This window comes from Lynx rufus, unplaced genomic scaffold (assembly GCF_022079265.1).
Source record: "Lynx rufus isolate CCGP_SWC_20201006 ecotype Redwood Valley unplaced genomic scaffold, mLynRuf1.p SCAF_18, whole genome shotgun sequence".
In the NCBI taxonomy this organism is placed as follows: Eukaryota; Metazoa; Chordata; class Mammalia; order Carnivora; family Felidae; genus Lynx; species Lynx rufus.
In genome coordinates this window covers 21,738,177-21,751,824 of record NW_025814832.1, presented here as the reverse complement: position 1 = coordinate 21,751,824, position 13,648 = coordinate 21,738,177, and the positions used below count along the sequence as shown (strand labels likewise).

The following is a 13,648-nucleotide window of genomic DNA, read 5'->3' as shown; positions in this document are numbered from 1 at the left end:
GTAGTCTGATCCTGCATGTCCATCATGGTAGCCACTAGCCACATGTGGCTAGTTCAGTTTAAATTAATTAAAATAAAAATTTGTTCCTTTGTGACGCTAGCCACATTTTAAGTGTTCAGGAGCTGTGTGCATCTAGTGGCTTCCGTCTAGGACAGTGCAGATACAGAGCATTCCCACCATCACAGAAAGGTGTAGACAGTGCGAGTCCAATCTAGTCATTTGATCGGTAAGGAAACTGAGGTCTAAGAGTTGGGTAATTTTAGTTTTGTTTATTGGTTGTTACTCATTAAACTGATTATTGGTAGAGCTGGATCTGGAACGCAGCTCCTCTGGTTCCCAGTTCACTGTTCTTTCCACGCTGCCAGTCCCCAGATATTTGGATTTTATATTTAAAAAATACTGGATAATTCAGGACTCCAGAAAAATATGAAATTCATTAGGTTTTAGGGCCTGGAGTTAATAGTTCTTTTATTTTAACATTCCCATTGAACATATGAAGTGGGTTTCATTTTACTTCATCTAGAGAATCTTCAAGCCATAGATGTTTTACAATGTGAGGAAAATCTGTTTTATTCGATGATGTGTTTCTGCCTTGGTTTTCTCACTTATAAAAACATTTACCATTTAGCTAGGGATTGTGAGGTAGTTAGTGGTCCCATGGTGGGGACACATGTATCCATGTACATCATGAGTCATCATGAGGTCTGCAGTTGAGATGGTATTTCTTAAGAGTGTAAGGAATACGGGTGCTTGGTAGGCTTAGTTGTTAAGCATCTGACTTTGGCTCAGGTCATGATCTCATGGTTCATGAGTTTGAGTCCCACATTGGGTGAGCTCAAGCCCTGCTTCTCTCTCTCTCTCTCTCTCTCTCTCTGCCCCTTATTCACTTATGCTTTCTCTCTCTCTCTCTTTTTCTCAAAAAATAAAAGACTGTAAGGAATGGTGAGGGCTGTTGTAAGGGCCATCAGGAGAGGTGTCATTGTAGGTATTGGCACTCCAGCTAAGCACTTGAGGGCCAGGTAGGGTTCAGAGAAAGGCACGGCAGGAAGTAGAAAGGAAGGGTGTGGAGGTGAGAAAGTTCTGGTTTGGATTCTGAGTGGAGTGCAGATGGATGACTCCTGAGGGCTTAGGCCACAAGGGAAAGCAGGAAGGGGACAACTTTTACCCTGTGTCGAAGAGTGTGGACATTATATTGAGTGGAAAGAGCAACCACCAAGGGTTTTTCCATAGAGGAGAATTGTGGTCACATCTGAATTTTAGGGTTTGAAGTAGATAATTCCCATGACAGCCTTTAGGGGGGCAGCAGAGGTACAGGGAGCCTTGAAGTCATTGACATAACCTGGGTGGGGCCATCACTGGGGACAGTGGGAGCGGGAATATGGGAGAGACAGGAAATGATGTTTGTGATGTTTGTCATAGCTGCTTAGAAAATTGGGGTGGGAGAGAAGCAGTGACACTCTCAGGCTGCAGGCCTGAGTGGCCAGAAGAGTGGACTTGTCATTGTATGAGGAGAAGGAGGAGTGGTGTTGGGAGAGGTGCATTCATGTCTACAGGCAGGTAGAAGTGGGGTGTGGCATAAAGATGCTGATTTGGACGTGATAGGAGATGGGTGGCCCGTGGCCATAAATAAGGTGAGTGAGACATTAGAGGTAGGTAGCAAAGAGAACCTTGGGGTAAGAGTCCGTGGAGGAAGGGTAACTGAGAATGAGACTAAAATCGGTAGAGTTCAGTCTTAGAGAATTCAACAGAGGAGAGCATTTGAGTTCTGTGTTCAACCTGTTTGCTTTAAGTTCTGTAGGACATCCTTGGCTAAGGTGTCCCCCTAGTTGTGACCATTAAACTGTCTCCAGACATTGCCAAATGTCCCTCCAGGGGCAGAACTGTTCCTGGTTGATAACTACTGTTCTACCTTACGATATCTTCTTGCTCATAATATTAATTTATTTGTGGCCCCTGTGTGCCCTTTCTGTATGTCTTTTTTTTTCTTTAATGTTTATTTAGTTTTAAGAGAGAGCAGGGGAGAAGCAGAGAGAGAGAGAGAGAGAGAGAGAGAGAGAGGGACAGAGGATCCGAAGCGGGCTCTGTGCTGACGGCAGAGAACCTGACGTGGGGCTCGAACTCATGAACCTTGAGACCATGACCTGAGCCGAAGTCAGACGCTTAACCAACTGAGCCACCCAGGCGCCTCTCTGTGTCTTTTAGCTTTGACACCAACTACCACTACCACGACCACCATCCCAGTCCTGATTCATAAGACAAACATTGATCTGGCTAATTGCCACCATTCCTGTTTATGGAGATTTTTGTGGGCCAGGACTCTGTGGTTGCTGATCTGCTAATGGGTTTACTGTCCCGGATTCAGGAACTTGCTTCTGCTATGGTTGTGTGTGACTTGCCAGTCAGCTATGGTTGTGGGTGGAAGGATAATTATCAGGTCTGTTTCTTTAGTTACGAGTTCGGGGGTAAGCTAGTAAGCTAGTTTGTTCCTGTTCTCCTCCTTATCTGTGATACCTTGTTCTGTTCTGTTCTGTTTTGTTTTTTCACTTCATGTCTGCCTTCCCCAGCCTAAGTCCTTTGTCTTCCCCAAAACTTCATTTGGCTGCCGCTTCACCTCATGCTGATTTTTCCTTTCTTCGAGGTTCTGGGTCACATATAGAGCTTAGTGTACTGTGTTATATCCTCTTGTATTTCTGGCTATTTTATGCACGTATATTTTTTTCTGGGATAAATTCCTTTTGATATTCTGTATTCCTGTATTGCATACTGTTGGACACACAGTTCTCATTCAGTAAATACCACCCACTCTCAGTGGCATATTAGAATTAGTTATGGTCTTTGAGCAGAAATACCACTATAAGTAAGTTTCCATACATCAAAATGGTTAACGTGTGCCAGTTTTGTTCCATCAATTTAAGCAATAGTCAAATAAGAATGAATAGGCATTGTATAAGGAGCCTCTGATGTTCATGATGGTAAGATTTGATCTAAAGTTGATATTTAGAAGAGAGCCGTATGGATTATAACTTTTTGTCCTTAATTAAGGTGGATTTAGCTGTAAATTAGTTTTCAGCAAGGTAAGAGATTTGGTGTAAAATAAGTACAGTGAATAGACATTTTGATCCCAGTCAAAAATACAAATAAGGAGAAGAGGAAATTTGTCTTAGTTTGGGTTGCCATTATAAAGACCCCCATAGACTAGGTAGCAGAAATTTATTTCTTCTATTCCTGGCGACGGGGAGTCTAAGGTCAGGGTACCACTGTCACTGGGTTCTGGTGAAGACCCTGTCCCAGGTTGCAGATTGTCGACTTCTTGTTGTGTCCTCGCATGGAAAGAGGGAGAGAGCCTCTGGGGTCTCTTTTAGGAGGGCCCTGATCCCATTCATGAGGGCTTCACCGACATGCCCTAATCGCCTCCCTCAGGCCCCACCTCCTAATAAAATAAGGTTTCATCATAGGAATTTTGGTGGGGCACAAATATTCAGTCCATAACAAAATTAAATCAAGGATGTATGTGGTGTCTCTTGAGTGGTTAGTATGGACTACACGCGGTTAGCTCTACCGAAAGCGTTCTTGCGTTCTTAGGATCGAGTGAGAAAATGTGTATGTAAGGAATTTGAAGACTCGAAAGCACTACCATACTGTTTGTGTGGTTGGCTGTCGTTTCAGGCTACAGAACGTGTGTGAACTGAATTGGTCTTGTTCATGCATCGTATCTGGTTCAGTGTAGGCAGCCGGTGCACGTCTGGTAGGAATTAGAACACACTTCGTGGAATGCGTGTGTGTCACTCTTGTGACTTAATGTGTCACTCTTGTGACTTAATGCATCTTTCGAGTTTGTGTTGCATTTGCTGATAAAGTTTGAATTAAGTACGTATTGCAAGTCCTTTATCCTTGTTCCTTATAAGAGGTGCCCATAGCAGGAGGTAGTCTGAACACTGAGGTCAAAACTTTTCCTGAAAGTTCTTGTCTCGGAGTGCCTCGGTGGCTCAGTTGGTCAAGTGTCCAGCTCTTGATTTCGGCTCAGGTCATGATGTTACAGTTCGTGAGTTTGAGCCCTGAGTCAGGCTCTGCGCTGACAGTATGGAGCATGCCTGGGATTCTCTCTCCCCCTCTCTCTCTGCCCCTGCCCGGCTCTTGTTCTCTCTCACGCTTGCTCTCTCAAAGCAAATAAATAAACTTTTTTAAAAAAAATCTTAAAAAAAAAAAGTTCTTGTCTGTGAAATGATTCTGTTAATGGTAAGGTTGTCAGGATTTACTTTTTTTATAATTTTTTTTTTTAACATTTATTTATTTTTGAGAGACAGAGGCAGAGCATGAGCAGGGGAGGGGGAGAGAGAGAGAGATACAGAATCTGAAGCAGGCTCCAGGCTCTGAGCTGTTTGTTAGCACAGAGCCCGACACGAGGCTCAAATTCACAAACTGCAAGACCATGACCTGAGCTGAAGTTGGACGCTCAACCGACTGAGCTACCCAGGCACCCCGTCAGGATTTACTTTTTATGAGTATTGGGTGTAATTTGTTGCTGGTAAATATTTCTGTAAACTCAGAGTGGACATATTCCTGGGAGAGTAGAACGAAGAGACCTGCTGTTACAGCTGCTACTCGGCCATTTTGACGGTTCCCACAAATACGATAGAAGGAAAAAGAAGAGGTCCTCTAAATAGGGGAAGGACAGCTCTCAGGCACACTTTTCGCATGTTAGGTTGGCCATACACACTGTGGGAGTGGCAGGCTTGGTCTCTCTTGTTCACCTCTGCACTTAAGTCCGGTGCCTGGCCTAAAGGTGACATTCAGTGAGTGTTTATTGAAGGGATGAATAATGGAGAGTCTGTGCTTTCTTGGGTTTTCTAGCTCGTAGTTGAAAAGCTGTCAGACTTAACAAGAGTTTAGGAAGACTGCAGTAGAACTGGTAGAATGTGTCTAGTTTTTGCCTGGGATGTACTCTTCAGCCCTGGTCCCTTTGTAACACAAGACCATACGATTCCTGCAAAAACCAGTTTGTGCGGTTCAATCTGTATTGATTTAGGTTGTGAAAGCCCTTCTGCTTGTTTTTTTAATCTGTCTTATTCCCTTTTCTCTTTGCAGTTCTAATTGTGGAGTGGTAAACATATACAATCAAGATTCTTGTCTCCAAGAAACAAACCCAAAGCCGATAAAAGCTATAATGAACTTGGTTACAGGCGTTACTTCTCTGACCTTCAATCCTACTACAGAAATCTTGGCAGTTGCTTCAGAAGAAATGAAAGAAGCAGTCAGATTGGTAATATGTCTTTACCTTTAAAAACATTATTAATAATCTTAAAATGTAAGTTGAAGGCATGGAAGGATGGGAGGAAAGGGGAGTGTTGGGTTATTTTAAAAAGAGTAGCTTCTTTTGATGTAGACATTACTAGTATTGTGGCTTTTGGGTGTGGTTGTAGAAATGATGCACAGTAGCCACCAAATTTGTACTAAGGAACGTATTTAAGGCAAATTCTTCATGTTTCTACAGTTTTCTTTCCTTATCTCTGCTTCTTAAAGCATGATTTTCTTACATTTTGAAAGTAAACTGAGCTTGAAAATAAATTATGTAAAAAGATTGCAATTTAAAGGGCTCAGTACTACTTGTGAATATGCCTCTGTGCCAGGAGTCCCCAGGACCTTCTCCAGGTTTGGTGATTTACTAGGACTCCCAGAACTCCGTATATGGTCTTATTCACAGTGAAGAGTTATTACGGGGAAAGGATACACAGCGAAACCAGCCAAGGGAACGGTGCATGGGGCAGTCTGGAGGAAGCCAGGCACAGACTTCCAAGAGTCCTCTCTTAGTGGAGTCACACACGACATGTTTAATTCCTCCGACAAGTTGTGACCACATGTGTTTGGTGTTTTCTTCCGGGAAGTCCCTCATTAGGGACTTCATGCCCAAGGTTTTTATTGCTGGTTGATCACATAGCTACACTCTGCCTAGCATGTACCCAGATTCTAGGCTCCCAGAAGGAAAGACAGGTGTTGAGCAGAAACCGCATTATACAAATGCTTGAGGCCTGGTGAGCCATCCTTATCATTTAGGGAAAATATCACATCAGTGTAGGGAAACTGTTTACCAGTCAAGTTCCCAGACATGATCTAAGATCCGTCCGTGCGAGCATGCCTTCCTGAGGATAGCAGCCTCGGGTCTGTGTTAACTCTTTTCTGCCCCACCTCAGAGCCCATTTTAAATGTCATCGCATCTCTGTGAAGTTTCCTACTCTTCAGGCAGAACCAGTTTCTTTATTCATTTCACAGTTATTTGCTCTAGGCCCCAGGTAGACAGATGGCACAGAGCTTTGAATGGCAGCACTGGCTTGTGTTGTTACGTGTATGCTATCGCATTATAAGCACTTTACAGAAACTATTATTTTTACCTTGTTGACTTAGCAAAGCTTCGACCAAGTGTAATAGCGTATAGTTTCCAAAGATTTATAAAGACTTCTCACAAAAATGTTGAGCCAAATAACAGTCCTCAGAGGATTAACTCCCCCAAAGTCAGCAGCTAGTAAAGGGCAGAACTGTGCTTCTGGATTCTCCGTTCTTTGTAGAACTTTAATGGTTTTCCATCTGAAATCCTCTGACCCCTAGAACGTGTGCAGAACTTGAGATGGCAAGTGGGGCAAGGAGGAGGCCAAGCTCTGCCTGTATCACATAGAGCAGCTCTGCTCTGATCTGTGCTGTATATTGGCATTCTGCATAAGATTTTCTTGGAAGGAAGAAAGAATTCTGTTGGAAAAGAGTGAAAAAATACAGCACTGTGTTTTATTGCCTCTGTGTCGAATGAATTGTTTGATAAATGAGAAGGTTCTAATTCAAGTCAGCTTTAAAATCCCCACTCCTCTAATGGGAGTGGTGGACTAGCACACATTAACCTTTTATCATTTTAATGGTAGTAAATTGTTTTTAGAAAACCATGGGATCTATCTCCTGTTGACATAATATATTCTGCAAGACGCCTAGTAGTTAGTTCTGCCTAGTTTGCTTCAGTGATCATGGCAACATTTATGGTTCTTTACTGTGGCCAAATCACACAAGGAATTCATTAGTAACAGCCAAATCCCATTTTTTAAATGGTAGTCAACCATAATATCTAATGGAAAGTAGCCAGGCATAGCAGCTTCAGAATGCCTCGGTGAAACAGCGTTAGTATCATTAAATGCAGTCTCTTATAATGATCCAAACAGTTCTGTTATCCCAGCACAAAGCAGTGAATATAAATCTAAGCCATTGCACCAGTAAGAGACACAGAAGTTAAATTGTTATTGCATCTACAATCTTTGATGTAGTAGAAAGTTGTGGAACTGGTTATCCATTAAATTAAGGATGAGTGAGCTTTTCACTTGTTGAATTTTGTTACCGGGGCCCTTAAATGTGATGACAGAAATAGTGTTGGAGGTAAAGGGAACTTTCTGAGGTAAAGAGGTTGGGTTTTTATGGGCTTTTTCTTCATTAACAGTTCACCTATAGTTTTGGATACAAGGGCCATAAAGAGAGGTTAGAACACAGCTGACGTCTAAGCATGTGGGTGGGAGCCATTGGTCTGAGAAGAAAGTGCTAATGCAGTGAGAGAGTCCACTGGGGGACCTCACAGATACATACATGTGAGTCTCTTAGGAGACTGTTGTAAACGTGGTTTTGCTCCTGAGAATCAAGTCAATACAGGAGATAAAATATAAAAATACATTGTTGATAGGTTGGTGTTTGTCCTCCATTGGAAAAACACACGGTCCTCTTGTGTGAAGTCATGGCCACTGTATACGGTTGTGTAGGCTTTTTGTTGCCTGAGGGCACCGCATCTAAGGCGACACCGTTTACATCTTAAACTTTATTAAGAGTGTGTGTTTACCATAGTGTTTCTGGCACTCTCTTCTTTTTATTTAGCTACAAAAATAAACAGCTCCCGTCTGGTGGACATGAGTTTTAAAAAATTGATATGTGTGTTGTGCCCCAATTTTTGCCCCACAGTGAGCTCCCTGTTTGTAATAACGAGTTGACTTAAGTATGAAGTTACATTGAATCCAAATTAGGAGACTGTTTTTTCCAATTTAGGTTAGAAAATAAAAAGCATGATTTAATATAATTATCTTTAAGAAGTCATTCAAATACAATGGAATACTACCTGCCAATGAGAAGGAATGAAATCATGCCATTTGCAGCAATGTGGATGGAACTGGAGGGTATTCTGCTGAGTGAAATAAGTCAGAGAAAAACAGATATCCTGTGTTTTCACTCATATGTGGATCTTGAGAAACTTAACAGAAGATCATGGGGGAAGGGAAGGGGAAAAAATAGTTACAAACAGGGAGGGAGGCAAACCATAAGAGACTCTTAAATACAGAGAACAAACTGAGGGTTGATGGGGATGGGGGGAGAGCAGAAAGCGGGTGGTGGGCACTGAGGAGGGCACTTGTTGGGATGAGTGCTGGCTGTTGTATGTAAGCCAATTTGACAATGAATTATATTTAAAAAAAAGTCATTGAAGTAGAAAGGTTGGTTCTGGTGTATTTTATTTTGGAAGAGCCACAAAAGACTTCAAAGTCCTGCCAGCAAAGTTAATGAGCAAGTGTCTGGAGCATGGTTTAAAAGTACCAGTTGACACATAGGATGGAGACCAAAGTTAGGTATAGGACAGTTCTGTTCTTGGCGCTCGTAGGAAGTAGTTACTTCCTGATTTGCTCCTGTGATGCCGTGGATCACCTGTTCAAAGTTGGTGCGTGCCTAGAGGATGCAAACTTACAGTGGCCTAAGCAAAATGCAATTGAGAAGCCAGACCACTTATTAAAAATGCATGTAATTTCCACATTTCCAAACTAAGAGTAAAAAGATTTTGCAGTGTTCATATTGTGGCTCCTCTCCTAAAATAACTAGTCTGCTTTAAGTTGTTGTTCTTTTTAAATATATTTTTCAAGGAACCTGTATAAAGAGTGGTATTTAAGAAGTTTACAAGTTCGGATCAAGTCTGCCAGCTTCTTAGCTTTAATGGGTCAAGACCACTTCTCATTAGCACTAATGCCTGTGCATTGATGCCGTGCTGTGCAGGCAGAACCTGGTTCCAGGGAAAGTTGAGAATAATTGAAATTGCTTGGAGATCCGCAGTAAGCTTTACTTTCTTGACAAAATGGTCAATAGGTATATACCAGAAGGAATAGGGCCTAATAAGTGACTCACTGAAACCTGTTCCACAGACAGATGTGTATATCACTGGGTTTTACCTGGGGCTCGTCTACGAAATCACCTTGTTTGGACGGTTTAAAGCCTCATTTAAAAGTGTGGAGGATGACAGACTGCCAAAGGGAAATAGCTGAGTGAGGGCTCTCCACACATACTGGGACACTAAGGTCCTCTATTTGTTGGAAGAGCTGGAGAATCTTTGAAAGTGAGAGTTGTTAAAATCCTAGTGTACTTCGGGTAACTGCTTCCATGCTGGGGTTTTATTTACCCACAAATCGAGTGAGGACTGGTTGCATCGATCTTCGACTTGGCTCATTTTCCCCAACAGTGGAGTCTCTTGGAGAAAGAGACAGTGCCCTTCCTCATGTTTAGGCCTGGTGGTGAGCGTTTCATCTCTTTAAATCAGAACACAGTTTTCACTTGACAAACCAGGTTTCCATGATTTTGTCTTCCTTGAGAGGAGATTGAAAAAGACAGAGAATATATCATAAAGCAGAAAAGTAAAGTATGGAAAGGAGATTATATGATACTGGAAGAGTTCGTATGACTTTGCTGGGCTTCAGTTATATAAAATCAGACTCTTTGTAACATTTAAAGTATCTGTTCCCTGTGACCAAATTTGAGTATTGTTTACTGTGGTCATTAAGTTAGAGCATTATTGAGTACTGCTATTGACTTTTTACTTTAGTGTATTCATTTATTTAGTCAGCAAACATTGGAATCTGGCAGGCGCCATGCTAGATGGTGCATTAGAAGCATCAAAGAAGTGCTTTCTTCTCTTCCCTCCCTTCCCTCTAGGTTAATAGCACATTGAAAACCAAATTTTAATTTCAGAACACTCTGCTCCATTATGAGAGTTGTACATCATGTGTACTACAATCAAAATGAACTTTTTGTTCCAGCAAACAGGTAGAATGAAGACTAAAATTTAAGAAAGAAGAGTTTGTAGTTGTTGTGATTTAAAGCTTCATATTATTTCCTACAGGTGCACCTTCCTTCCTGTACGGTATTTTCAAACTTCCCCATCATTAAAAAGAAGACAGTCTCTCTTGTTCATACCATGGATTTTTCTCCCAGAAGTGGGTACTTTGCCTTGGGGAACGAAAAAGGCAAAGCCCTGATATATAGGTGGGTGTTATTTATGTTTAAACATCAGAAATACCCATAACGTTCTTTTGAAAGTATGAAGAGATACTCTTGTTACATTCCCAGTTCTACACTTAACACACAGTGTCTTAATCAACTACAATGATAAATTATTAATTGTAGAGTGTTTAGCCTGACTGTCCTCTTCATTATCTAACAAAATGCATTTCTCTACCATAAAATGTGACTAGAAGAAAAGTTCACCTGAGGATTTATTTATTAATTAAAAATAACTTTATTTATTTATTTGGCAGTAGTCAAGGAAGAGTAGCCACTTGAGTTTTTAATTTTTTTTTTAAGCGTATTTATTTATTTTGAGAGAGAGCACAAGCAGGGGACGGGCACAGAGGATCCCAAGCAGACTCCACGCTGTCAGCACAGAGCCTGATGAGACTCAAACTCCCCAGCCGTGAGATCACGACCTGAGCCGAAATCAAAAGTTAGTTGCTTAATCGATTGAGCCACCCAGGCACCCCCAGCGTAGCCACTTTAGTAATATTGCGGCTTTCTTGGTGCCTTATGTCTAGATGGACCTTTGTTGATTTGTTAATTCACTACCTACTTCACTTGATAAAAGTGATATATTTTTTTTTTTTTTTGGAAAAGGTGCTGCTTTCTCTGTAGCTGTGAGCTGTAAATAAGAATGTCAGCCACAGAGATGTCTAAAAGTTACATTCTGTCCAGGTTCTTTTCTGCACTCAACACACTTGGTTATAAGGCGGGAACAAATAAAATCTAACTGCACAGTTGCTAGAGATGCAGGTGACAAGGTGGCTCTTCTGGGGTTGCTGACAAGCTGGAAGCTAGTGCCTTCCGTCACAGCCCCCTGCCCCTTCTCCCTTGTGTTGGTGGCGAATGTGTGTAGGACCCTGTGTTTATGTTTGTGTGCTTTAGGGAAGGCCTGCTTTCACAGACCTGGAATCTGGTTTGAAGAAGAGGAGAAATGTAAATCAGTTTTAAGGAGATAGTTGTGAAGAGAGGTTATGGCAAAGAGTAATGGGGTCTCAAGTTCTGTTCAGAAAGGAAGATGGTTACACATTCCATCATTCCACCATTGGAATGGTTGGTACATTCCATCATTCTCACTTGCTTGCAGTCGTTTTTGGGGTGATTGTTTCAGTTTGGGTTTTCAAGAATGCAGATTCCTACTGCACTTACACATTCTCTCCTAAAACTTTGGTTTATCTAATTGAATTTTCTTTTCTGAAGTTTAAGCACCGGAGGCCGTTCACATTTTATCCAGAGCATTGCTGAGTGGGGAGACTGTTTGTAGCAAGTGTGTGGGACTGACAACCTTTGTGTTGGGTGTGGCTGGTCAGGTATTTCAAAGACTCCAATTCGATGCTTTGGAGCAAGCTTGATGCTTTTAGTAAAACCTGAGGTAGTAGCCTTAGGATCCTTCAGAATGTCACACATTGAGGAGTCTTAACCTAGCTGCCTGTTGAGAATGATTATGAATACATTTTTTACCCCCCAAAAATGCTTCTTCAGTGCCATTCTGTGATCTGATTGACCATACTGTGGGTAATCACAAAGTTGTTTAGATGATTTGTCTTTTACTTTTTCAGGTTGCACCATTACTCAGACTTCTAAAGAGATTATATGAAGTAAGAAAATCCTTTTTTATTGATTCTTCAGGTTTTTGTTTTTTTTTTTTAAATTTTTTTTTTCCAACGTTTATTTATTTTTAAGACAGAGAGAGACAGAGCATGAACAGGGGAGGGGCAGAGAGAGAGGGAGACACAGAATCGGAAACAGGCTCCAGGCTCTGAGCCATCAGCCCAGAGCCTGACGCGGGGCTCGAACTCACGGACCGCGAGATCGTGACCTGGCTGAAGTCGGACGCTTAACCGACTGCGCCACCCAGGCGCCCCTGATTCTTCAGGTTTTAAGGTTACACCCGTTGCTGTCAGTTGGCAGAGGGACCACATGAGCTGACCTTTGTTTCCTTGCCCCAGGGTTGCTGTATCTTCACATAGGGGAGCGGGATGGAAGTAGATCAGGAGCAGCGCAGCTGGACCTGAACCTTCCCTGGGAATTTTTATCCCAAATCACAACAGTCTGGTTCTCTCTTTCTGAGGTCAGATCTCTAATATACTGTTCAGTAGTGGTCATCAAAATTGTTATTACTGAACATTTAATCCACAAAGGCTAGACGTAACAGTGAGAGATGACGATCTTCACATACAGTTGTACCTTCCATGAGCTCACACCCTCTTATTTTGTATGTGTTTCTTGAGAAATTAAAAGTGGCGTGCCCTGTGGCTAGTTGGTGGAAGCTTGTCACAGAGCTAGTTAGTGGCTGGTCATTAGTTTTGCTGCCTAGTATTTAAAACAGTAAGACGTGCTTCCCTTTCCATGGCTTGATCTTTGATGTGGAAATATAGTAGTTCTGAGGTTGAGCTTTGCAGTTGGCCTGTTCCTCACAATTGACTAAGTTGGTCTTCTCTGAGATTCTTCCATGTTGAGGAGACTGTGGGAGTGCATATCGCTTTAATGTTGAGCAAAACATCAGCCAAGAGGGGAAAGCAGTCTAGGTTTCCTGCCTGCCCAAACTGTATAGCCAGTACATGTTTGTTGATGACCAGCAGCTATAAATCAAATGTATAATTTCTTCTGTTTTCTCAGATCCAGTTGAGCCGGAAGAGAAGCCGTCTTGATCTTCCCAGAAACTTTCTGAATGTGTGATAATATATGGCTAATGATTTACTGAGCCAGCTGTATTATTTAAGTTAACAGAAACGTTTTAATAAACACATAGCAACTTTTGTTTGAAAACAAGTGTAAGTTGTTCTTCCCTTCCTACCTACACACAAGCACACTGACTTGGATGCATTTCTTTTCAGACCACACAGAGATTGGAAACACCTGTCTGCAGCCAGAAATAACACAGACAGATACTCTATTTCACAGTTTACCCTACTTAAGATTTCCCCCTTTCCCAGCATAGAGCTCTCCATGCTAAGCGAGGTTCTGATGAGCGATGGAGTCAGTTGGCTTGAGATGAGAGCAGTGAGGGCTCATGGGATTAATTTTGAACTTGCAAGTTTTCTTGGAAAGGTGATAATGGAAATGAGATTTTCCTGGGCTTGGTACTTCAAGTGGTTGTCATTGTTATTTGCGGGAGAGGGTCACATAAGAGCCTGGTACTTGTGTCCTACTAATTAGCCACTCCATTCCCTGGAAGTATTTTTTGTCTGTCTGTTCAAAAACATTTTTTGGTTTATTTATTTATTTTGAAAGAGAGTGTTTGGGGGGAGAGGCAGAGAGAGGGAGAGAGAGAATCTCAAGCAGGCTCTGCACTGTCAGCACAGAACCC

General features: G+C 41.9%; 1 protein-coding gene across 2 annotated transcripts in view; it reads left to right on the top strand.

Annotated features, from left to right (window-relative positions):
• The window catches only part of UTP18 (UTP18 small subunit processome component), a 42,584-nt gene extending 29,477 nt beyond the window's left edge, over positions 1–13,107 (top strand). Inside the window, exons 11-14 of one of the 2 annotated variants that reach the window (XM_047081022.1) lie at positions 5,086–5,260; positions 10,169–10,311; positions 11,898–11,936; positions 12,958–13,107. In XM_047081022.1, coding sequence (XP_046936978.1) covers positions 5,086–5,260; positions 10,169–10,311; positions 11,898–11,922 — 343 coding nt within the window. In that variant the 3' untranslated portion in view covers positions 11,923–11,936; positions 12,958–13,107. The remainder of the gene's footprint in view (positions 1–5,085; positions 5,261–10,168; positions 10,312–11,897; positions 11,937–12,957) is intronic. The other variant, XM_047081023.1, reaches the window with a different exon arrangement.
• Positions 13,108–13,648: the final 541 nt, after the last annotated feature.